Below are 26913 nucleotides of genomic sequence, written 5' to 3' on the forward strand. Positions count from 1 at the left end.
TCCCCTGCATCGGCAGGGGACACGGGTTCGTGCCCTGGTCCGGGAAGATCCCACATGCCGCAGAGCGGCTGGGCCCGTGAGCCATGGCCGCTGAGCCTGTGCGTCTGGAGCCTATGCTCCGCAACGGGAGAGGCCACAACAGTGAGAGGCCCGTGTACCGCAAAAAAAAAAAAAAAAAAAAAAAATCAGGGAGACTTCATCAACCCTCCACAAAACGTCTAGCCTGTGGCCACCACCTGCTTTCTATGGCTGGAGGGGAAGAGGGTCAGGAATAAGGACAGCTTGAACCAGTGGGGATGGAGCCCTGTGTGTATAGGGTGGAAGTGGCTGTCTGATGAAGGCCCTGGGGTTCTATGCTAGACACTTCCCAGTCCCCTCTCTTTTCCCCATCCAAGGAAATTAGGACCAGTGCAGCTTGGTCTTAACTTAACTGCACTTAACTTGGGTTAAGTGGGGCAAGTCCCAGGGTTAATTCAGTCAGATGTCCTGCCAAGGGGTAAGCACACAGGGAAATAGGCCTCCGGGTAGCTGCAAAGGCTAGGACATGGGACCACCATGCAAGAAATCCCAATAAGCCATCGTGCCCCTCCTGAAACCCCAGTGATACAGAGAAAGGGATGGAACAGAGAAGGGAGAAAAAGGCAAATGAAGACTAGAGATGAGTCAGACACGTAAAGAGAGGGATTTATAAGGTACAGAAGACCAAAGAAGTTCTCTGGATGCTTATTTTTCGAAGACAATAATAAGCGAAAACGCATGACATAATTTACTTCTCAAAAGAGTACTGGTAAAGAAAAACAATAACAAACCTAGTTCATTTTCCAATTATTTGGATTTTTAACAAATGGGAGTTTACTCTCTTAAAATTCCATATCCGTAAGTGAGTTTTCAGAAAAAGTAAAACTTTTTGATGGTGTTCCTGTATCTATAAATATGAATGATGCAGATTTTGGGTCTTATGATATCAGATGACAAGATTCAGCCCAAGCTTCAGCTCTTGCTAATTAAACAAATCAATTAAGAGACTACAGTTGCAACTGTGTAGCTGCTGTTCTATAGTAGCAATAACAACCCCAGGGGGAGGTCTTTTACTACATTAAAATGCTGTCCTCCACAACTCCATCTGATATTATTAGAAACAGTTATTTGTGTCTTGCTGTCATATTAGTAGCAAAGGCAAATTATGGAAATATGCAGACCAGAATGGTCCCAGTATGAGATCAGGTTGGGTTTTCAGCCTCCAAGGGAACAATTGCTGAAATTCCGAAGCTCCCCAAAGTTCTTTAATGGAACTGATAAATCTATCAGCACAGCATCCATTTAGAAACTAGGTAAGGGTCACGTATTTACATACTTTCCTGCTAAGCTGATACAATTCAACTAGATGAATTATCATATTAAGTTTACCCTCCTGAGTTAAACTGATGGAGTTCAAAATTGTTTTCGATGGTTGTCATTAATCGCTGTTACTTCGTGAATGCTTACTTTGAAATCTTATTGTGCTAGTGTAACAAGGGTCATATTAATACCATTCTTCATGGTAAATCTTTGTAAAACATGTTTATTCTACAGATATTGTTACTCAAGCTTTCAAGGCTAATGAGAAATAAAGTATATTTATTATCAATAAAAACTTAATTTAAAATGTACAGTTTGAGATTTAAACTAGCTTTAAGAACTTCAGCATGATTTGGTTTCATTAAGATCTCTGGCTAAGCTTCAAAGACATATAATTTGATAGTTCCTCAAGAGTCCTTGGGTAAATGCCAAAAGCACAGCTATGAAGAAGCTGCTCAATGTAGTCGAAGCTTATTCTCTCTTTCGGGCAATATGTATTGTTTTCACAAGAAAAAAAAATTCCGTCTTACTGAGATATATGTTTGTCTTAATATAACGGCGTTTTAAAGATTATGGAACTTTAAAAAATTAAATATAAACAATGATTGCAATACAAGATTTGGAATAAAACAGTAACTTCTGCATTCTTCAAGTCGTAACAAAATATTCTTCCTTATTGTGAAGCACAGTTCAAGTAAGGAAGTCGGGTTACGTAAAATACTGGACCTTTTCCACTTCTCTGTGAGCTTATACTATCTGACATACACAAACTCACAGCTTCACCAAAAAACATGCAAACAAAACAAACCCAGACAATTTACTATTTGAAATAGGCACAGATATCCTGGAAAAGTTCTGGGGTATGTAGCTCTACCAACTAAGTGTATACTGTGAACTAAATGTTTGTGTCCCCCCCCCAAATTCATACGTTGAACTACAATCCCCAATATGACGGTATCTGGAGGTGCCACCTTTGGGAGTTAATTAGGCTTGGATGAGGCCATGAGTGAGGCCTGGCAGGAGAGAGGCAAATGACGAGGCCCTGACGCCTGTGCCCGACACGTTTGAAGAAGAGCAACAAGGTCGGCTGAGTTGATGTGTATTTTAGAAGGATCACTTTAACTGCTATATTAATGATAAAACAGAGAGCAGGGGTGGAGGTGGGAAGACTGGCTGCTGCAAGAATCTGGACAGGAGATGACGAAGACTCTGGTCAGGATGGGGGGCAGTGGGAGTGGTGGACGAAAGAGGGGAATCAAGGAAGGAAAAGACAAGGTTTTAGCTTAAGTTGCCATTTTCTGAGATAGGAAAAACTGCCTGGAGAAACTTTATGTTGGTTTGGTTTCTTTGCAGGTTGTGGCTATCAAGAACTCAGTTTTCAGTATCTGAGCCCTGAGAAATCTATTGGAATCCAAGGAGAGATATCAAGCAGCAGAGACAGCATAAGTGCCCTTTCTAGCATGAGCACAGAGGTACAGAAAAACCTTCATGTAATATAATTCCAGGTAGTTGTGAGAAAGAATGACATGGATCTTTATGTAATGACTTAGAAAGATATCCACAATTTATTCTTGCATGAAAAGATGTATAAATCTATTTCTGGAAGCATATGTCTATTGTTAAAAACTTAAATACCTCTAGGGAATAAAAGGAATACTTCCGTGATGGTTTATTTTATGTGTCAACTTGGCTAGGCAACAGTATTCAAATATTTGGCCAAACATTATTCTAGATGTTTCTACGAAGGTATTTTTTTTAGATGAGATTAACACTTAAATCAGTAGACTTTGAGTAAAGCAGATGACCCTCTAATAATATCGGTGGGCTCATTCACTCAGCTGAAGAAAAAGGACTGACCTCCCAAGCAAGAGGGAATCCTTCAAGCACACTGACTTTGGACTTGAACTGCAACTCTTCCCTGGTCTACCCTGCAGGTTTGGGACTTGCAACCACAATCACGTGAACCAATTGCTTAAAATCAATCACTCAATCAATCAATCTCTCCCTCTGTAATATATAAAAATATAATACACACACACACATGGTGTTGGTTCTGTTTCTTTGGAGAAACCTAATACAATTTCTTATAACATGCATTTAAATAATATTTAAATTTCCTAATTAAAAAAAGAAGCATGTGTAGTACTTATTAATCAGAAAAACAAGAATAACCACAAGTCTTAGGAGCAATACTTAAAAGTTTACATCACGTCGGGCAGGTGCCTATACATATACTTTAATATGTAAACTTTACTACACCTCTATACATATACAAAGCACACAGTAAATGCACATTAGTACTAATATCCTTCCTATCTCAACAGCTGCAAAATCACTCTTCTTTTGATCTAAGCCACAGGTCTGTCCTCTGATATTCTCAACACACGGACCTAACAGAAATACCCAGTGTGAATTTACAACCTGAACAAGGTACCCAAAGGACATGAACAGACATTTTACAGATTATAAATGATACCTAGCAAGTGAATACATGGAGAAATATTTAAATATAATACCAATAAGCAGAGAAACGCTAATTTAAAACAATAAGGTACCTTTTTCAACAAATTATTTTGAAAATTATAACTAATACTACTAATATGATCATTATAAACCTATAAGTAAAAATAATAACTATAAATTAAATTTATTTTCACCAGGTAGAGTTAAATAATTTTGACTCAGTTTCATTAGAAATGTGGACTCGAAAGCACCTAACAAAAAAAGCTAGAAGGAAAACTGAGCAAAAACAAAACAAAACATATACAGAACAGAACAGCAAGGTCACGATTTTCTTTGGTTTTTGGCCATGCCGCGCATCTTGTGGGATCTTAGTTCCCCGAACAGGGATGGCACCCCGGCCCTCGGCAGTGAGAGCACAGAGTCTTAACCATTGGACCGCCAGGGAATTCCCAAGGTCACTATTTTCAAAAACATCTTTTTTTTATAATATGTTCTTATTTTTATTAAAAATGGGGAGAAAGTCCCCAGTGAAAAAAGGACTTAAAAGACTCAACAAACTACAGATAATTTAAAAAACCATTTTGTCTCTCATAAGAAATAGCTAAAATTACTCTGTCATGGAATCTTTTCCCACACATTAAAGAACCCATTTCTTATACAAAGACATCTCATTTAACAGCAAAACAAACCCATGAGGAAGCCAAGTCCAAACACATGGGCTATAACTACTAGTCAATCACTTTTTCTCTCTGTAAATTAAGAGAATATAAAAAATAATAATTCTTTCACACTTACCACGGTACCAAGAAACTGAATGCTCATGTTGCCACCTGCTTCTCGAGAAAGACACTGGGGGGAGAAAAAAAGAGAGGTATAAAATGAATTTTCATCCATACAAAAACATGTACATGAATGTTCATAGCAGCATTATTCCTAATAGCTGAATAACCCAAATGTCCATCAACTGATAAATGGATAAACAAAATATGGCATATTCATACAATGGAATATTATTTGGCCATAAAAAGGAATGAAGTACTGATACATGCTACAACAGAAGTCAGTCACAAAGGAGCACATATTATATGATTCCATTTAACATGAAATGTCCAGAAGAGGCAAATCCACAGGGACAGGAAGTAGACTGCTGTAGTTTGGCTCTTCTTAGTAGGAAAACTCTCAGCCACCTGGAAGACTTCCAGGTTGTCAGTAACTCCTCAGGCCCCAGCTAGCACAGGCTACAGGTATTATCTTAGTCTGCTGCCTAAGAATATACCATATATCACATCTTTTCACCAGTATAGATTACTTTACATCACTTTGTCAAAGAAAGGACTAGAAGAATTTTCTGATGACCCAAAGAGCTAGGGGGAATAAAAATCGAAAGCTGGAGCTTCATGGGCCTGTTGGCAATTAAGGAATGGAAGTAATGAAGGTGTACATAAACTCTGGTGTGTCCTACTAAAAAAAGGAACACGTTCCTAACTCTAGAGCAGGAGGCCGGGTGGGAGAGACTGCCAATGCCAAGTTCAGAACGGTTAGAAAAGGTAGTGGATTCCATGGATGCATTTTTTTTTTTTTTTTTTTTTTTACTTTTGGCTGGTTGGGTCTTCATTGCTGCACGCGGCTTTCTCTAGTTGCAGCGAGCGGGGGCTACTCTTCATTGCGGTGCGCGGGATTCCCATTGTGCTGGCTTCTCTTGTTGTGGATCTTGGGCTCTAGGCACGTGGGCTTCAGTAGTTGTGGCACATGGGCTCAGTAGCTGTGGCTCATGGGCTCTAGAGCGCAGGCTCAGTAGTTGTGGCGCATGGGCTTAGTTGCTCCATGGCATGTGGGATCTTCCTGGACCGACAAGGGCTCGAACCCATGTCCCCCGCATTGGCAGGTGGATTCTTAACCACTGCGCCACCAGGGAAGTCCCGCATTTTTTTTTTAAATACATGTTACGTTTTTTTATTTTTGTTTTTTAATTTTATTTATTTGGCTGCGTCGGGTCTTAGTTGCAGCATGTGGGATCTTAGTTGCCCGACCAGGGCTCGAACCCGAGTTCCCTACATTGGCAGGCGGATTGTTAACCACTGAGCCACCATGGAAGCCCTATTCTTGATTTTTTGAGGACCCTCCATACTGTTTTCCATAGCAGGTGCACCATTTTGTAATTCTACCAAAAGGGCACACAGGTTCCAGTTCTTCCACATTCTCACCAACACTTGTTATTTTGTTTTGTTTTTTTTTGATAGTATCCATCTTAACGGGTATGAGGTGATATCTCACTGTGGTTTTGACTTGCACTTCTCTTTCGATTAGTGATGTCAAGCATCTTTTCATATGCCTGCTGCCCATTTGTGTATCATCATTGGAGAAATGTCTATTCAAGGCCTTTGTCCACTTTTTAATCAGGTTATTTAATTTTTTGTTGTTAAGGTACAAGAGTTCTTTATATATTCTGGATATTAACCCCTTATTAGATGTATGACTTCCAAATATTTCTCCCATTTCACAGGATGCCTCTTCACTCTGTTGTGTCCTTTGATACACAAAGTTTTTAAGTTTGATGTAGTCCAATTTGTCTATGTTTGCTTTTGTGCCTATGATTTTGGTGTTATATCCAAGAAATCACTGTCAAGTCCAAAGTCATGAAGCTTTTTGCTTACATTTTCTTTTAGAAGTTTTATAGTTTTAGGTGTTACGTTTAGGTCTTTAATCCACTTTGAGTTAATTTTTGTATCTAGTTTAAGATAAGGGTCCAACTTTAACCTTTTGTATGTGGCAGACCCATGCTTAAAGAGAAAATCTACATGAATATGACTATCAAATTTATGTTTTCAACTCCCATTTGTCTTCTGAGTTCGAGACTCATATAGTCAACTGTTAACTGGACATCAACACTTGGATATCTAATGCACATATTAAACCTACCAAGTCCAAAAAGAATTCTTGACCTGCCTCCCCAAACCCGCTTCTCCCCTAGCCTTCCCATCTCAGTAAATACTACCATCATTCACTCACCTTTAATTCTTTAACTTCCTTCATACCCAGTATCTAATCCACCTGCCAATCTTTTCTGCCTTCCCTCAAAAATATATGTCAAGTTGTTAGGGGAACCACTGACCAAAACCCCCCGCCCTGGCCAGGCAAGATAGTAACCACTTGCATGAGTTATCTTACAACAGAAGGTCCTGGTAAGAAATATGGAACTGACAAGCTACCACCAACCAGAAGAATTCAGGAAAGGTCAAAAGGAGAGAGGAGACGCCAGTCCCTATGTCCTACCAACCTCCCAGAATCCTCCTCGCTGGAATCCATTTTGGCTGAGTGATGCGCGCCACCAGGAAGGACCCTGAGTCCGAATGTTTGGCCAGAGAGAACCCAGAAACTAACCCCATGTCCATAAAACCCGAGAATGTGAGCCACGTGGCAGAGCAGTTTGCCTGGGTTCCCTCACGCTGCTGCTCTCTGCCCCCAGGCGCCCCTTCCCCATAAAGTCTCTTGCTTTGTCAGCACGTGTGTCTCCTCGGATAATTCATTTCTGAGTGTTAGACAAGAGCCCACTCTCGGGCCCTGGAAGGGGTCCCCTTCCTGCAACAAAATTAGTTCACTTCAAGCCATCTCCATTGCTACCATCTTAGTCTAAGCCAAGGGTTGGCAATTTTTTTTCCCCAAAGGGCCAGATTTTGCTAGATTCTTCTCTTGATATTTGCCTTTAGCATAACATATTGTAGTCTAATCATTTCCAGTTGAAGGTTGAGTGGAAGATCCTCAATTGCACAGTTATACAGATTTTGAAATTTCTTTTGCTTTTGTAAAAATGCTGCTGGAACTGTAGTCTACTTCTTGCTTTAATCTTTTGACAGCCTAGGGCGTATAAAAAGCAGCTTGCCATTAGTTGTGACTCAAACATTATTTGTCAAAATGACTTTACCACAGTATGCATCTTGCATGTAAATGCTGTTTTGCCTTGCAATTTCCGGTTGACTTCATTAAGAAACATTATCAAGTTTGCGACACAAACTAATTTTCAAAGCCATTCAATGTTTGACGTTCCATAATAGTGGTTGAGGACAGTTCTTTTTTGTTCAGAAAAATTTCAATCTTGGTCCTGCGTCAAAAAAACCTCAACGAACTCCTAAGCTACTGAACTGCTGTGTGACAGGGGCAAATCAGGGCATTACGCTTCTATGTACAATAACAACTCCAAAAGCAGCCACGGACAGATGAAAATGAATAAATGCAACTGTGTTCTGGTAAAACTCCATTTACGGACCTGAAATTTGAATCTCATATACTTTTCATGTGTCATGAAACATTCTTCTTCTTTTAATTTTTTCCAACCATTTAAAATGTAATGCATGCAAACTTTAAAAAACCAATCAACTTGTGAGCAGTACAAAGACTGGCAGTAGGCTGGGTCTGGCTGGCTCCTCGTCTAAACCATCATCAGCACCTCTCGTGTGGATGACTGCAATGATCACACAAGCGACTTCCCTGTCTCCACCACTAGTCCCCTGTGGTCCATCCCTCCTCACAGCAGTAATTTTAAATCACATCATACCATTCTTCTACTCTAACCCTTCAAAAGCTTCGCGATAGGAATCGAATAAAAACCAAATTCCCTGGCCTACGAAGACCCCACATGACCTGGTCCCGGCCTATCTTTGTCCACTCAAGGAGACACTGGCCTTCCTCCTGGCTTCCACACAAACCAAACGTGTTCCTGTCTCAGGGCCTTTGCACGTGCCATTCCTTCTACTTGGGACTTTCCTCCCCCAGATTATTGCATGGCTTCCTCCTACTCCTCACAGGTTGCAACTCAATGTTAACTATTCAGAGAGGACTTCCTAACCCTACCTAAAGCTACTTCCTCCTAATTGCCTTCTATGAATTATCCTGTTAAATTACCTTTTTAACATGGTCATGTGTTTGGTATCTACATCCCCCTGCTGCAGTGTAAGTCTTGGTCACTGCTGTATCTCCAGAGTCTAGAACACTGCCTAGGTCGTATCAGAATTGCCTTCTATGTAAGAGACGTTAAAAAAATATAACAGTTCCTTTTCCTTACCCTACGTGGGTTGGACTGATTCCCAGGCAAACAGAAGTAATTTTGCAATATGTAAAATGGAAACAGGTTTAGAAACTTTTTTTTTCACATTAAAGATACAATTGAAGTGTAACAATGAATACGGAAACCATAGATATAAGTACCAATAAGTTACCCTTAACTTTGCATTCAATTTAAAGCAGGTTAAAATTACGTACATAATGAGTATCAGATATTCCCCCACCACAGCTACCAGTCTGTATATGTGCACTGAAAGAAAGAAAGAACCCAAACCTGACATATCTCAGCAATAAGAATTGATGTAATAGAAAACAGGGAAATAAGATTTCATTCAAAACTGGAATTTACTTCTACACAGGAAACAGGAATACACACTTTTCCCACAGTCTAGGATTAAGACAATTCAGTTTTAGAATCCATGAAGAACAAAGTACTCAATGCCTACACTGAATCTGAGGTATGCCAAAACCAAATACGAACTGGCCCCTTGATAAGCTAATAGAAAAAAGTAAAGTAAAATAAAAATTAAAACTTTCATCTTCATTAAACACATTCTGTCCTAAAATATTTTACCCCCTATTCTATTTTAAGTGGCACTTCACAGCTAAATTAAAACGTCCTTCTTTTCTTATTCTGATAGTCTGCTCCAACATTTACAAAACATACTCCTTTTTTTCTTTCTTTAAGGAAAAAAGTACTTAGGAAGACTTTGTTAACAAAATAATTTCAACATTTGTTAGGATCAAATTCATACAAAATTATTAGCAAGATTGCTCACTCAAAAAAAGCAAAAACATTCACAAAATTTAAAAATGTTCCAAAAATATCTTCCTAAGATAATAAAATCAAAGGCAATTTCACCTTTAAAAGTAATCTCACTGAACAGTATGGGGAAGAAACAGTAATAGTTTTCTTTTTTCCCTCACTGATTTCCAACTTGATAATATGTTTTAAAGGCCATTACTATGGGATTTGTCTTATCAGACTGCAGTGCAGCTGCTTGTATTATTTTCCATGTTTTCCATAATCAGTGTTTATACTATTCAAAATCCTCTTCTTCTGGCAGCTACTAAAACATAATTTTCTAGTTAACAGAGAGTAGAGGAGAAAAAGTATGTGTGTGTGGGGAGGGGATACAGAAAGACATTTTCCCATTATATTAAATTTTTAAAAGCAACTCCAAATCATAAAGCACATGCCACTAGAGACAAGAAAATGGCTAAGCTTCTAGACTACACTACAAAAGCAGGTAGACTTGCATCAAAACTAATATTTTAAATTATAGTTGTAAATACATCCCAGCTGTTAAATAGTGATTAAATTTTTTGAAGCATAGTGAAAGGAGTTATTTCTATTCTACTGGTGGGCTTGTTTCTAAGATGTGTAACTGTAATTGATGTTTTCAGGAATGTGAAAAGGAGATGGTTAATAATTACTCTTTCATTTCCTACTTCATTAGAAAAAAATACCATCCTCTACTTCTTCTAAGTTATATATTTATATATCCTATACATCCTAAATAGATGGTTTCCTATCACATTTGATGAGTCTAGAGTAATCACATGAATATAGGACAAAACAGCTAGTTACTGCTAAGGGGGTGGAGGGGTGAGGAGAAACATCGAAAAAACATGGGATACATTTATTTGGGGACTGAAAACTAAGATGATTACTTCCAAATCCACTTTTTTTTGTACTGGCAAAGTATAAGCAAAAATGTAAGTCGTTTCATTTAATTTTCTAATTAAAATATTATTAACATATTTATTTTAGCATCTATACACATACATTTATTAGGATTAAAACTAAAGTTTGTTCTCGGAAGTTGTGGGAGTTATTTTAATCTGAAAAACAGAAAAAAATAAAATAACATTTAAATTTAAACTTCTCTCCTGAAGTGGTGAGAAAATCCATTCATTTTCTTCAAAAACAGAAAATCAAGGTTAAATTTTAAAAATCTATTCAAATTCCGTGTGGACAAGAATTTGCAAATATATCACAGATACACATTCCACAAACATAACATCTCTTCTATTACATTCATGTGCTTGTGTAATATTCTATTTTACAAAAGCTCACTTGAGCATTTTAATTTATCATGTTATATAATCTATTTAACACTGCAATCAATTCACAAGTAATCCATTTAATCTGGTATTCTGTAGTAAATAACATGAGATTCATGTGACACTATTCCAAATTTGTCTGCTTTAACACAGAAAATTAGTTCCACTTAGTTGAATATCAATGACCTATTCAATGCAGAATGCGATAGTGCTGCAATCAGCTTTGTACTGTTATTTATAATAAATTTATCTTCTCTTGAAAATATTTAAGCAAGAATATGAGAAATAAAAAGAAAAAAGCCTTCAAAGGTACACGACGAATAGCTTCACATCACACAAATGCGGAAATTGTTAGACCTTCTCAGGATCTCAAGATATTTTCAAAAGTATTTAGCTACTCTTCAGGCCTGTGGACAACCTGCTGTGAGCAGGTGGAGAGAAGAAATCGTGCCACACAAAGAAACAGGCCAATAGCAGTTAGTCGGCTCTGCTTGCAAATGTTCAAACAACGTGACTATGCAAAATGAAAATCCAGCATGTAAAACACTAACGAGAAACAGTATATTAAATCCCAGCAGACAAATTACATTGTAAGAAACCGAAAACTATTTGAGTTGTTCAGAGTAAAATTAAAGAGTCTCTTCAAGGTTAAAAAAAATTTACTTCACAGGAATACAGTCGTAGGAATAATAAAAAAGTTCTATTCATCCAGCACGTTCCATAGTCGGAAGGTGCTTGGATGTGTGAAGAAAGCAGTGTTAAGAAAGCAGTGAGCTTATTAACACATATAGAACAGCAAAACCTTTTGTTTTGTTTCAACACTTTAGTTACATGCTCCAGATAGGAAATCATTCCACTTTTTAAAAATAGTTCTTATTTTTGTTAAGCTTCTAAATTAAAATTTTAAAAGGTTGTCACCTAGATGAGAAATTCACCTTCTGTTTTAAAATGAATTTAATTCATCTCTTTCTAATTTTAAATAATAAAAACCAAAACTGTGGTTGACACATGGGGGGAGCCCTTTACAAAAATGTGTTTTTTCTTCTGTAAACACTGTCTGACTTACAAAAGGTTCTCTTTGTGAGCCATCTAACTAGCCACACATGGCCATTAAGAACTCGAAATGTGACTAGTGCAACTGAGAAACTAAATTTATAATTTTATTTAATTTTAAATACAGAAGTAGTATGATATATTTTCCCTTTTAAACACAACTTCATTGCTTTAGTACATTCCACTTTAATCGTTCCATTACTTATGTTATTGCTGTCATATACGCATCAGGAGTATGTTTCATTTCCGGTATTCCACTAATAATTTGTGTTTCATGTAGAAATGCTAACATTTTGGATATAGTGGGTTAAATAAACTGGATTAGAAAAATGAACTTCACTTGTGCTTACTTTCTTAACGTGGCTACTAAGAAACTTAAACTGCAAATATGGCTCATATTAGATTTCTATTGGACAATCTGTTTCATTCCACAACTTTTTAAATTGGTAATTTGGAAATCAGAATATATCTTTCCACAAAAGAATGAGAAAAGATTGTTAGTTTCTCAGATTATACCATTAAGACATATTTAATAAGTGCCATTACTGAGGGACTCTACATATGCAATGAAAACAGTAGGAATGTGCTGGTACACAACCAACAATAAATAAATAAATAAATATAACATACTATCATTTTATTTTCCTTGAATGATAATATTTGAGGGAAAATGGTTTCATTATTAGATGAAGAAACAGATTAAAAACTTTAAAAAATTCTAAAGAAGGCCTTTTAGTATCTTCAAGAGTTTTCAAGGTTTATATCCCAGGTTGTTATAAATTATTTCATTTCAAAATATATGACCTCTTCCCCCAGTCAGATAAATACATCACTAGCTCTATACTTAAAGTTATTAATAATGACTAGAATTTGTGTCCAAGAGCATGATTTTCTTGAAGAGAAAAAGACGTAAAGCAGCTCACACATATACTGGAGTAAGAGATGGTGTGAAGTAGACTCAACTGAGCCGTGAATAATCAGTGCCACTGGGGGAAAGAGAGTGCAAACAAGGTGTGCACACACCTTGCAAAGGCGGAAATGAGGAACAGCCTGAGGTGGACCCTTTTCAATACCTACCAATACCTATCAATACGTGGTACTGTTAGCCTTCAGCAGCTCAGGTGCTCCCACAGCAAATGAAGGCAAACAGGAAAGCCACGTGCTTGACTGGAAAGAGTCGCGCTACATAAGGAAGGGACTTCTGTGAGCAGGTCCTTGGGAGCCCTCTTGTCTCTCTTTGCTCTCAAAGGAGCTGCAGTGATTCTGTATCTGCAGAGATCAACCAGTCATGTTACCTAATAGAGCATGGATTTTGCGAATGTTGGAAAATCAGGAATTAAAGAGAATTGATAAAACGGCTAGGAAGGCTATCTGACGAACATAGCTTAATTTGACGACGGCTTAAAAGAAACAAAATCTTAAAATTAAAGTATAGATAAGGCAGATTTATTTCTGAGGTTACAAAAATGCAAGATGACTATCCATTCATCCACCGACTCATCCATTCATCCACCGACTCATCCATTCATCCAGTTACTGAGCTTCCACATGGGCCAGGAACTCAGCAAGACAGTGGAAATTCAAGGTCAAATCAAATAAAAACTGAAACAGGTAATTTAGATCAATTAAAAGAATTCAGTAATTTATAAAATTCATTATCCACATAATGTACATGCCAAAATACAATTTATTTTTAAAGAAATTAATGGATAATATTAAGCTCATGAGGTTTACCAATGAAAACCGGGAAAGTGAAAAGACAAATGTAATCTGATTGGATAAACAGGGAGCTAATTACTAAAACAAAGGTAATGCTTCCTCCCCAAGTAATTTTGTCTAATCAGAAAAAGGTTACCTAGAGTGCTACTTTCCATGTAGTCACAGGGACTCAGCAATAAAACTAAATAGGAACTAAATACCCACATATCCTTAAGATGGTAGACCAAGCCACCTACTAGGACATGCTAAGAAACTATGAAACCAGCAAGAGAATATGAAAGACATTAAAAACTAATTAGAGGAGGTGGAATTCTTAAGCTAAGAAATCAAGGTTGAACACTTTATGCCAAGTGAAAGGAATTCACGAGAATGATTTGATTTTCTATATCTCCTGGATTGTGAGGGACACCTAGGGAAGATAAGCAATGCTTTTGGTGACAGAGAAAGAAGATTTTGGTGAGGCAAGGATTTTAACTATTTCTTGTGGCCCGGATGTGGATCATGGAAAAGAGACCCAGGCTGGGTCATTCATTATGGGAAACCCTGCCTATCAAGAGGAATAGGAATCAGGAAAATACAGAGCAGGCGTTATGGGTTCTACAGGTGAGGAATTCTCCCAAACCCACAACAGTGTCCTAGAAGACACCAGCCAGCTTTGGGCGTCTGTCATTCCCCAAAAGAATGAATACCAGATTATATCTGCCCTGGTCAACCTACCTCCTCCAGCCGTGTGCCACTCATTCTTACACCATACTGCAACTCTGGAGAGACCCCAGATAGCAGGTGGGAAGTGGAAGAGGATATAAAGCAAGAAAGAAGAAAGCAACACTCTCATCTTCCCTATAAACATTTCTCAGTCTGAGAAATGTTACCAGTTTTTACCAGGAGAGGTTTTTACCAGTCTTGACATTACAATGAACTAGACTTTTAAACACACTCTCTGCCAAATAGACTATGACTTGCTTACTACCTGGTAGCAAGTGTACAGACTGAGAATTGTACATAAGTTTATGCAGGGGAGGAAAGAACTGTAAAGCAATTATACTCTCCCCACCCCCCCCGGCAAAAAAAAGAATAAGTTGAGAGAATGAGTTTGAAAGAACAGTTGTAAGAAAGTTGCTTCTACTGGCACACAGTAAAACTGATAAAGAAATGGCAAGTATTGGGAAGTACCCTGAATGCTTTCTCAATAACTATCCCAAAAAATCCTGTTCCACAATGAGATACCACTTGATATCCATTAGGTTAGCTATTACAAAAACGAGAGCAGTAACCAGAAAATATCAAGTGTTGGTGAAAATGTGGAGAAATTAGAATCCTTGTGTGTTGCTGGTAGGAATGTAAAATGGTGCAGCTGCCGTTAAAAACAAAATGGATGTTTTCAAAAAAGTAAACTAGAATTACTATATGATCCGGCAATTCCACTTGTGTGTATACACCCCAAAGTACTAAAAGCAGGGACTAGAAGAGGTATTTGCACACCCATGTTCATAGCAACATTAGTCACAACAGCCAAAAGGTAAAAACAACCCAAATGTCCATCAACAGATGAATGGATAAATAACAGGAAAGAAATTTTGACACATGCCACAACACAGATAAACCTTAAAGATATTACGCTAAGTGAAATAAACCAGTCGCAAACATATAAATACTATATGAATCCACTTACATGAGGTACCTAGAGTAGTCAAATTCATAGGGACAGTTGCCAAGCAGTGCGGGGAGGGGGGAATAGGGAGTGTTGAATGGGTACCGAGTTCCAGTTTGGGATGACAAAGAAGTTCTAGAGATGAACGGGGTGACGGCTGCACAACAGTGTGAGTGTACTTAATGTCACTCAGCTGCACACCTAAAATTGGTTAAAATGGTAAATTTCGTATTTTTTAATTTATGTATATTTTACCACAATTTAAAAAATCCTGTTAAGGTTTCAAAATAGTGTTGAAGGAAGAAAAATCTAATTAAAGTGCAGCAGATTTAATCCCAGATTGGCATAGAACTCTGAATTTCTATCCTTTTTTCCTGCTTTTAGAAATTGGTAGATGATGGGTGGCTTGGTATGTAAAAGCACAGAATGCAGGGTTCACTTTCAAAACCTTGCTTTTAAGAGGATAACCACCTAACAACGATAGGGAAGGCCATAAAAACCTATTAGAAAAAAAATTTTTAATGGTCAAAGCAGAGGACCAGTGTTCACTGGAGACAGAATTTTGAGGTCACTATGGTACCCCGCTGTACGCATAGAGAATTCAACAAATTGTGTCAAGTTTAATCAGCAACTGCTCCCAAACCCAACCCCCTCATTTCTGTGCACTTCCAGCACCCCAGTTTAGGGTCCATTACCTCATGAGTGAAGTAATAGGAAATATCTTCTAAATGAACTCCTTTCCCACTTCCCCCTTCAATTCCTTAACCCCTCTTTTATTGTAAAGACACTCTAACCTCCCACAACAGCATTTTTTTTTTCTTGGCTCAACAGCGTTTTGATGGACATTACTTCCCTCTACAAAACGTTTCAATAACATCTCCACTGGTGATTGAAAAGCACAGGCTCCTTAGCCTCCCATTCATAACTTGGCTCCTCCAACCTGTTTTCCATGCTTAGCTCACATTACTTCCCTATTTGAATGATTCCCAATCTACCTACCATTTCATGAACATGCTTTTCTAAGGTGTATCTCAAATATCATCTGAGACCCTGGTCCTGCAAAACACCCACACCCACACCCACACACACCCTCTTTAAGGGGCTAGGGATTCCCCAGAGATAAATGACAAATGAAAGTAATCGACACAGAGCTCATGAAAGCAAATATAGTGACCAGAACTTCATATTAAGGAAAAAGTCACCTTTTTGTTTACAATTAATTGAGAAATATTTTACAGAAACAATAAGCCTTTTAAAGAATTCTGGGGTTGGAAAGGTGAGAAGGTGGCAAACTACTTAGGGAAAGAAAAGCAGGTTTGTAGGTAGTGCTGGTGCAACTGGTTATCCATATTTTAAAAACTAAACCTGGATCTTTCTTAACTCACACCATGTGCAATATTCAATCCCAGAAGGATTAAGGGTTTAAATGTGAAAAAGCACAACATAAAAGGTTTAAAAGAAAATAGAGCCAAGTATCTTTATGAGCTTGAGAGTAGAAGAGGATTGTTTAAACAAATACAAAATACACAAACCATAAAGGAAAAGACTGAAAATTCTCATATGAAATCTCAGATTTAAAACTTCACTCGTATAACTTAAAAAGGGAAAAATACAAGCTACAAACTGGGAGAAGTTGTTTGTAACACATATAACTGACAGAGGGTCAGGACACACAATATGAATAACATTTATGAACCAGTAAGAAAAAGACAAACAATCCAATAAAAAACTGGGCAAAAGCCATGAACAGGTATTTTGCAGAAGAGAAAACAGGACTGTCAATAAATATATTTTTAAAATGCTCATTGTCATTACTAATCAGGGAAATATAGTATACATTAAAAACACTGAGAGAGATTATTTAAACCCACCAGTCAGGAAAAACTTAAGTCATTTGGATACCAAGGGTTCACAGGACATGAAGAAAAACTGTTAAGGGCACAGATTCCTGGCTTCAAATTCTGGTTCTTCCATTTACTAGCAGGATGCCTTGGGCAAGCAATTTAGCCTCTGTAAGCCTCAGTTTCTCCAACTACAAAATGAGAAATAATACTAGCGCATATTTTATTGACTTGCTGTGAGGATTAAATAAATTAATGCAAAGAAGTGCTTAGAAGAGTCAGTGCCCGGCATAGCAAGAATACAATAAAGTCAGCTTGTTGTTCATACTGCTAATGTCACCATCTTCATAACTACTGGTAGCATGTAAATTGGTACAACCGCGTAGGGAAAACCATTCGGCAACACCGTGTAGGGTTAAGGGTGCATATTCCCTAAACCCAGCCATTCTACTGGCATATTCCTTGAAGAAACACTTATTTCAAGAGGAAACACGTAGTAGAAAAATGTTCACAGAACCATTGTTTGTGATGACAAAATAAATAATACAAATGTCTACCTAGGGGAAAAAGAATAAACAAATTGTGGTAATTAACATGATTTAATAACATATAGCATGGAAATAAACTAAACTACATTCATAAACATAGACCAAACTCACAAACATAACACTGGAGGAAAAAGCAACTTAGAGAAGCATAGAGAGTATGGTCCCATTTATATCAAGTTCAAGAACACGAGTAACTAAATAATACATTGTTTACAGTTTTACTCTATATGTAAATATCCATAAGGAAAAGGAAGTGCTAAGTTTAAATATCGGGATGGTGGTTACCTCTAGGGGCGGGAGGAAGGAGGATTTACTCAGGGGATGCACAAAAGAAAGTCAATAGCATTGGCAAGGTTTCCTTATTTAATCTGGATGGTGGGTAAACAGCCTCATTAAGTTATTCTTTACCTCTTATAAGACTAATACATGTTACTTTGTGTATAAAAACTGTTTCAATAATAAAAAGTTTAAATGTATATACAAAAATCCAAGGAAAAAAGAACAGCAGTTATTACTGTAAAATCGCTTTTGAAAAACACCTGTGGTAATATCCATCCCATAGTTCTTCTGTGAATTTACCATAAACAAGGGCAAGAGAAATACAAACCAACACATTTCATAGCTATTTGCTTGGAGGTAATGAGCTGAAACTCTTGGGCAATGCAGCCCAGGAAGTCAGCATAGAGACAAAGGAGTTAGGAATAAACACTGACGATCTATCCATGCTTCAGGGCAGGTGCAAGAGAAATCAACAAAGATCACTGTGAGGTCACCAGTTCTTTCTGTCCTGTGGTTCTTTCAGACCCCTTCCTCATACAGTGCTCTTCATCCCGACTGTTGCTAATATTTTCCAGGAAGAATGATTTCCCATTTTTCTGATACCTCCTAATTCCTCTCTTTGCCTCCAATCTCACTCTTCTTCAATCCATTTTCCACAATGGAACCGAAAAAAACTTTCTAAACTCCAATTCTGTTCATACCATCACTTCCTTAGTTATAACTCTTCCATGGGTCCCGCTGGCCTAAGAATAAAGCAGAATCTGTACTATGTAACTGACAAGTCTTCAAACGACTTGGCTCCTACTTAAGTCACTTTGCTCATCACTTCCAGCTTATCTTCTGATTACAAAAGGTTAAAGCTGTGGTTCTCAAACTGTGGCCCCTACAGCATCAGCACTACCTAGGAACTTAGAAATGCATGCCTAGCCCAGACCTACTAAATCAGAGTAAACTTTGCAGGTGGGTCCAACAATCTGAGTTTTAACAATCTTCCACTTGATTCTGAAGCACACTAAATAAAGTCTGAGCAGCACTGGTTTACAGCACAAATGAGAGGTAAATTAGTACCCGAAGAACTCTGTGGGAAAATTGAAAAGTACTGTACAGCATAGTGGTTAGAAGCACACAGCCTGGGGTCACAGTGCCAGGGTTCAAATTTCTGCTCAGCTTCTCCCTGGTACTGTAATCACAGGGAAATTACTTAGCCTGCCGTAGCACAGTGCAGTGGCTGACAGATCCTACAGCAAGGCTGCTTGGATTTCAATCTTGGCTCTATCCCCCATTAGCTATGTGACCCTGAGCAAGTCACCTACTGTCTCTGAGCCTCAGCTACCGCATTACAGAAGTATAAATAATAGCACCTGCTCCATATAGTTGTTGTGAAGATGAAATGAGTTAATATACGTACTATGCTTAGAACTGTACCTGATACACATTAAGCACTGTTAATTATTATAATTATTATTAATTTCACAGGGACCACATTATATTTTGGAGATAGAGAGTCAACACTGAGTGCTAATGCCTACAGAGAGTAAGTAAAACTCACCTGTTCTGATGAGGAAAAATTTTCCTCATCTTCTATTACGGAAGTGACTTTTTCTTTTTTTTTTTTTTCCCCAGGATACCATTCATCTCTCTGAGCTTACTTTTTTCCAATGAAGGAGCACGTAACTGGAAGGAATGACCTCCTCCAAAGAGGCATGGGGTCTGCCTTGAGGGCCATTTGTTTCATAATAATACTTCTTTTTTAAGCAAAGCACTTATAAGAATGAAAAGGGATTTACTGAGCATTATCCCTATGCTAGTGAAAATACTTCTAGGGATAATTCCAAATACATACCCAGTGTTAATTTACCTAGAAACTCTACATGTAAAAGTGCTATTAAGACACCCATCTGCACAGTCATTAAGAACACTGAAAATAACATGATACAAAGATTTGGAAAGTAGAACTTTGTATCTCTCTCTCCTCACTACCAAGAGGTCCTACTATGTCCCCCAGACCAAAACACATGAATGTCAGCCACAGTACATCCAGTGCAGAGTATATTCTATTAACATAAACAAGTGTAACAAAACCATGTTTTCTGAAGACATAATAACTGGATCTCAGTGATATGAAATTATGCAGTGAAATTTTTCCAAGGGTCTCCAAGTGTTTAACCTCATACTTAGAACATGAAAGAAAATATGAGAGAGAGAAAATATACTGGAGCAAGTCACAAAACCAAAGGCAAAATAAGGGCTCATTACTGAGAGTTCAATGCTTCTTGTGACCATAAAGGTAATATACCAATTGAACCCTGAAAATCAGTTTTGTCATTAATATGTATTGAGATTCTGGAATCCTCTGTCCCACGGTTTCTAACAGAAGTATATATGAAGCTGGTGTACAGTAATCTTTAAATGTGATTTTCTTGATTTCTCTAGGCTTAAAAAATCAGTTTCCTGTGTACAATCAACTTAAGGGAATGTGAAAAGATTTTCATAGAAAAGAAAAAAGAATGAGCATTTAATGCTATGGAGAGTTTAGGATTTTTATCCGCATGTGATAGCCACATGTTCTGTGCTGTTTTGTTTTGCTTTTCCTGGACCTCAACTATGTGGTGAGGTAAAGGAATTTTGGCAGAACCTCTTTTCGTGATTTTCTACTTTCAAATGAAGGACACTGCTTACAAAGAACATTCAATCAACTCTGGATTTCAAGGCACCTCCTCAATACAACAGATTTTATACTGGGGGGAAAAGAAAGGTTAACAAATTAAGATTACTTAATTTTTAAAAGGCATTGAGGGACTTCCCTGGTGGCGCAATGGTTAAGAATCCGCCTGCCAATGCAGGGGACACGGGTTTGAGCCCTGGTCCAGGAAGATCCCACATGCCGCGGAGCAAGGAAGCCCGTGCGCCACAACTACTGAGCCTGTGCTCTAGAGCCCACGAGCCACAACTGCTGAGCCCGTGTGCCACAACTACTGCAGCCTGCATGCCTAGAGCCTGTGCTCCAGAACAAGAGAAGCCACCACAATGAAAAGCCCACGCGCCACAACTAGAGAAAGCCCGCGCGCAGCAACGAAGATCCAACACAGCCCAAAACTAAATTGATTAATTAATTTAAAAAGGCATCGATGTGCTATGGCAAGTCAACCTGAACAGCTCTGCTTCTGCTGATTTAATACCACACAATTCCGATTACAGAGGAAAGAAAGGTAACAAAGTCAGTCATATTTTACAACTAAAAACCCACAACGGCAAAGAAAACTGCTAATCTTCCGATATTTTTAGAAAAGCATGCAGGATGCTTTATAACAAAGTATAATATATAACCTTCCCAGACTGCCTGAAAAAGGAACACATTGATTCCTCAGAATAGGACTTAACTCAAGATCCTCTAAAATAAGAAAAAATGTTTTCAACTATAAAATGTATGAGGTGGATAAAATGTAGGTTTTCCATACTCTATCTGTAAGTATTAACCACACAGGTATTGGTAAGGATTCTGGACTTGATGGAGCCCTCTAAGTACCTCACCAGAACATTTACCTGTATCATCCTCTGCGTGCCATCAACGTTGACAGACAATAAGGGTGAAGCCAGGTTCCACGCGCCGGTCACATTTAGTTTCGACTCATCAACTTCCACCTGTTGTGACACCAAATAAGACTGTTACCATGAAGAAAGACAGAAAACTGATCTCAAGTTCACTGCTGCATACAAAGCAGCAGCCATTTTAAACAGATGGCTCCCCAAACAACCTGTCATGTTTACTGCTCTCACCATGAAAGACAGGGTCCAATGAGAGTCTTCTCAGCCATCTCTGGGGAGAGGTGAGGACCTGGGCACAGCTGCCTCTGGGTACTGAGGTTTCAAGTGATTTCCAGTAAGTAACAAGCAGCCTTCTAAGTCTAACCCTATCCGGCGTGCTACATTTACTGCAATTAGACGAGTAATGCATATAAATGCCAGTGACATTTTGCGACCCACACAACAGGGCTTGCACATAATATCCTCTCCAAGGACCGAAAAAGAACTTTTTCTGTGTTAATTTTAATGAAGGACTATGCATTGTTATCTTAATTAAACAGAAGCTTTAATTAGGCAAAAGTTTTTGGCGTTGAATATCAAAAGTCTATTTGAACTTTGCAAACTTCTGTCCTATTTCTGTCCATCATAAATGATTTCATCCAGTCGTCATTCAAAAAGTTACCTCCAAAATCCCATTATCTTTTAAAACAGATATTCTTAATAGAAAAATTTTATTATTCAAATAAATAAAAGTAATTAAAAGAAAAAAACCCTCAAAGCTAACTTAAAAGTACCATTCCTTACTTCTTCCTTTTCATTCACTCATTTGCTAACTCTTCAATGTGAGAAGTAAGCGAAAATAACACTACTTTAAGTCTACAGTAAACAACCTAACAAAGAGAGATTTAAGTTTGCTGAAGTTTCAAAATAAACCTGTGGCACAGCCAAGATACATGATCCCTAACAATTCTTTCACTATCAATTCTCTTAAAAGATACTCACTCACTATAATCAAAGGCACACAGACTTAACACTGTTAAGAAGAATACGTGTGTACCTATATATTTAGATGTATATGTTTGAATAGGTATTTATGTATATATATTTCCGCAAAGATATGTTATTGGCTATGGACTGAAGTATCAGTAGGACATGTATCACACACTGGCTTGCGTTTCTGGGTTTAGTGGCCTCTCTGTACCCACAGTACAATCCAGCTACATGGAAGAAAAAACAATGGCTTTGGAATCACACTGACTTGGGTCTCACTTGACACTGCTGCTTTATCAAGTGCAAGCTGTTTACTAAGTTGGAGTATTTAACCTCTCTGAGCTTCAGTTCCCAAACCATAACACAGTAAAAATAGCTATCTGAGAGGGGGGTGCTCTAAAGATTAAATAAGTTAACATATGAAAGTCTCTACCAATATGCCTGTCATGGTAGGTCCTAAATATTTTCTCTCTTCCCCTGTCTCTAGTAATTTTACTGTCTTACCTTTAAACTAGTTTTAAAAATAAGGCCAGATAATCATACTATCTCATAGATTACTTACTACTAAAATACTACATGATAAAGGTCTGAGAAGCAGAAAAGGCTATAGTTTTGATTAAAACAGCACTGATACATTTTAAATGATCCTATTTAGCCCTTGCCCCCCAAATTAAGTATCTCCTTATGCAATGAAAGATTTCCAAAAGAAGCTCTTAGCAGGTAGAGTTTTACAAATATTAAATGCTAAAAAGATCTTCTAAAACTGAAATATTGCTTTAAAATGTTTCTAAATTTAAAAGTTTAAAAAAGCTCGATAATCAATTATAAAAGTTTTATTTGTTAAAAAAAAGTTAGAGGTTGTAAAGAAAGGTTTTGAATGATAATCATTTAAAATTTGTTATCTGATATTAATTTCCAATCAACAGGGCTGACAATGAAACCGTAACTGCTATCTTTGGGGCACATGAAGGGGAACTGAGGAAAGAATCTAATCTACTCAAATCATGTTAGAGGAAGAACCAAGTTGTTACACCCTGAAATAAACCATTTTTATGAATGTCAAAACAAACTGTGATATATCCATATGGTGGAATATTATTTGGCAATTTGAAAAGGATGAAATACTAGCACATGCTACAACATAGATGAACCTTGAAAACATGGTAACTGCAAGAAGACAGTCACAGAGGACCACAAATTACATAGTTCCACTTATAGGAAATCCAGAATAGAAAAATCTGGAAGAGACAGGAAGCAAACTAGCAGCTGTGTTAAGCAGGAGTCAGGAGGGGAATGGACTGGGGCGGGGAGGTTGAGGGGTGATGGCTATGGGTAATAGGCTTTCTTGTTGGACATGATGAAACTGTTCTAAAATTGACTGTGGTGATGGTGGCACAACTCTGTGAATATACTACACTCTACTGAATTATACTCAAACAGGTAAATTACATGGTATGTGAATTATATCTCAATAAAGCTGTTAAAAAATAAGTAACAAATGAAAACATGGAGGGTGGACTTTATTTTTTCAAAAACCAGAAGCATTACTTTATGAGAAATTAGAGAAGACCTAAAAAACGGAGACATAGGGCTTCCCTGGTGGCACAGTGGTTGAGAGTCCGCGTGCCGCTGCAGGGGACACAGGTTCACGCCGCGGTCCGGAAAGATCCCACATGCTGCAGAGCGGCTGGGCCCGTGAGCCATGGCCACAGAGCCTGCGAGTCCGGAGCCTGTGCGCCGCAACGGGAGAGAGGCCACAACAGTGAGAGGCCCGCGTACCGCACAAAAAAAAAAAAAAAAAAAGAGACATATATCATGTTCATGAATTAGAAGAGTTTTAGTGCTATTAAGATATAATTTCTCTCCCGAATTGATCCATATATTCAATGTAATTCCAATCGAAATCATAGTAGGCTTTTTTTTTGCGTAGAATTGATAAGCTGATTCTAAAATATATACAGAAAAGCAAAGGATATAGGATAGTGAAGACAATTTTGAAAAATAAGCAAATGTGGAGAACTCATGCCACTTGATTTTAAGACTTCCCATAAAGCCACAGTAATCAAGACACTGGTGTAAGAACAGACATATTGATTAATAGAACAAAATTGAGAGTTCAGAGACCCACATATAAATGCCGAGTTGACTTTCAAAAAAGGTGCCAAGATATTAAATAAAGTATAGTTTATCAACAACAATTGAACATTCATATTTAAAAAAATAAACCCTGGTCCTTACCCCATACCATTAAAAAGAAAAATCAATTCAAAACAATTAAAACTAAATGCAGGCCTTCCCTGGTGGCGCAGTGGTTGAGAGTCCGCCTGCCGATGCAGGGGACACGGGTTCATGCCCCGGTCCGGGAGGATCCCCACATGCCGCGGAGCGGCTAGGCCCGCAACAGGAGAGGCCACAACAGTGAGAGGCCCGCGTACCGCAAAAAAAAAAAAACTAACTAAATGCAAAGCCTAAAACTATAAAACTTTTGGAAAACATGAGAGAAAATCTTTATGACTTAGTGCCAGGCAAAGATTTCTTAGGATACAAAAAATGCAAATCTTATGAGAAAAAACAGATGAATTTAACTTCATCAAAATTTAAAACTTCTGTTTGAAAGACACTTTTAAGAAAAGGAAAGTCAAGCCACAGGTTGTGAAAAAATATATGCAAAATAATGGACTTGTATCCAAAATATATAAAGAACTTATAACGCAAAAACAAAACGAACTCATTTTCTTTTTAATGGACAAAAGATTTGAATAGACACTGCATCAAAGGAGACGGATGACAAGCACACGAAAAGATGCTCAAAATAATGAAATGGTCATTAAGGAAAGGCAAATTAAAGTTATAATGAAACAGTGTTCCACATCCACTAGAGTGGCTAAAATTAAACAGAGTGGTAATACTAGGAGCTGGTAAACAGTGGAGCAACTGAAACTTTCATAGATTGCTGGCAGGAATGCAAAATAGTAGACCCACTTTAGAAAACCCCAGAGAATTGAAAGGCCATGTACACACAAAGACCTATACATGAAAGCTCTGAGAAGCTTGTTTATGATAGCAGAATATATATAGCAGAATGTTTACATCAGCCTCAAACTGGAAAAACCCCAAAAGTCCAAATGAACTGAATAATGGATAAACAAATACGGTATATCCACACAATGATCTAACTAGCAATAAGCATTTCAAAAACATTATGCTAAGTGAAAGAAGGCTGAAACAAAAGAATACACACTGTGTGATCCCATGTATTTGACATTATATGGCAGAAGTCAGACCAGCGGTTGGTAGGAGGCAAGGGTAGGAGGGTGGCTGACTAGGAAGGGGCCTGAGGGAAATTTTGGGGGTGATGGAAATGTCCTAAGTCTTGATATTGGTGCTGATTACACAACTATATATTTTGTCAAAACTCAACCAAACCACACAATTAAAAAGAGTAAATTTTATATAGATTGTACCTCAATAAATCTGACTCTTAAAAAATGAAAACATAAGGAAAAAACATACCTCTTCAAAAACTGAAAACAATATTTTTGAACTACCTTTGATTTATCTTCCCTTCCTGATAAATCGATTTCTCTCCCTTTATCCTCTGCTACTGGATGAGTGGATGTGAATGTTACCTTGGCAAGAAGGACAGAACGCAAGTTCCTTCCAGACAGAAACATGAAAATTAAATTATATGAAGGAAAGACAGAAGGTGGAGAGATCACAGTAGCCCCATTTCCTCTCTTTCATGGATCCTTAGGAACAGGTATGGGGTGGCAGTAGAGAGAGATGGTATTCTGACTGGTATCAAGTACCCTAAAAATATCTGGGCTAGAGGTCTACTTCTGGAACATAGCGGGAATAACAATATAGCACTGATGGAGAAACAGGCTGGAAAGATGATCCCAGTACATCATAGTAGTAGGAATCTAAAAGTTTCTACCTGTCCTACTGAGATGACTAGAGAGAGTCTGGGTCAGGATAAAGACCACATAGAACTGGGGACTCCATGACTGAAGGCAAATAGTAACCAGGACCACGGGTAGCAGAAGCCTCTTTTTTTTTAACATCTTTATTGGAGTATAATTGCTTTACAATGGTGTGTTAGTTTCTGCTTTACAACAAAATGAATCAGTTATATATATACATATGCTCCCATATCTCTTCCCTCTTGTGTCTCCCTCCCTCCCACCCTCGCTATCCCACTCCTCCAGGCCGTCACAAAGCAACGAGCTGATCTCCCTGTGCTATGCAGCTGCTTCCCACTAGCTAGCTACCTTGTTTGGTAGTGTATATATGTCCATGCCTCTCTCTCGCTTTGTCACAGCTTACCCTTCCCCCTCCCCATATCCTCAAGTCCATTCTCTAGTAGGTCTGTGTCTTTATC

General features: G+C 37.9%; 1 protein-coding gene across 6 annotated transcripts in view; it reads right to left on the reverse strand.

Annotated features, from left to right (window-relative positions):
- The window catches only part of PCCA (propionyl-CoA carboxylase subunit alpha), a 353831-nt gene that overhangs the window by 60382 nt on the left and 266536 nt on the right, over positions 1 to 26913 (reverse strand). For all 6 annotated transcript variants that reach the window (XR_003791702.1, XR_003791703.1, XR_003791701.1 and 3 more), the window contains 2 exons: positions 21561 to 21659; positions 4597 to 4650 (listed from right to left, as the gene is read on the reverse strand). Coding sequence is in view for 3 of the 6 variants with exons in the window: in XM_029210010.1 (XP_029065843.1) it covers positions 4597 to 4650; positions 21561 to 21659 (153 nt within the window). In the remaining 3 variants the exon portion in view is untranslated. The remainder of the gene's footprint in view (positions 1 to 4596; positions 4651 to 21560; positions 21660 to 26913) is intronic.

This window comes from Monodon monoceros, unplaced genomic scaffold (assembly GCF_005190385.1).
Source record: "Monodon monoceros isolate NGI ecotype Baffin Bay Population unplaced genomic scaffold, NGI_Narwhal_1 Super_Scaffold_8, whole genome shotgun sequence".
Classification (NCBI taxonomy): Eukaryota; Metazoa; Chordata; class Mammalia; order Artiodactyla; family Monodontidae; genus Monodon; species Monodon monoceros.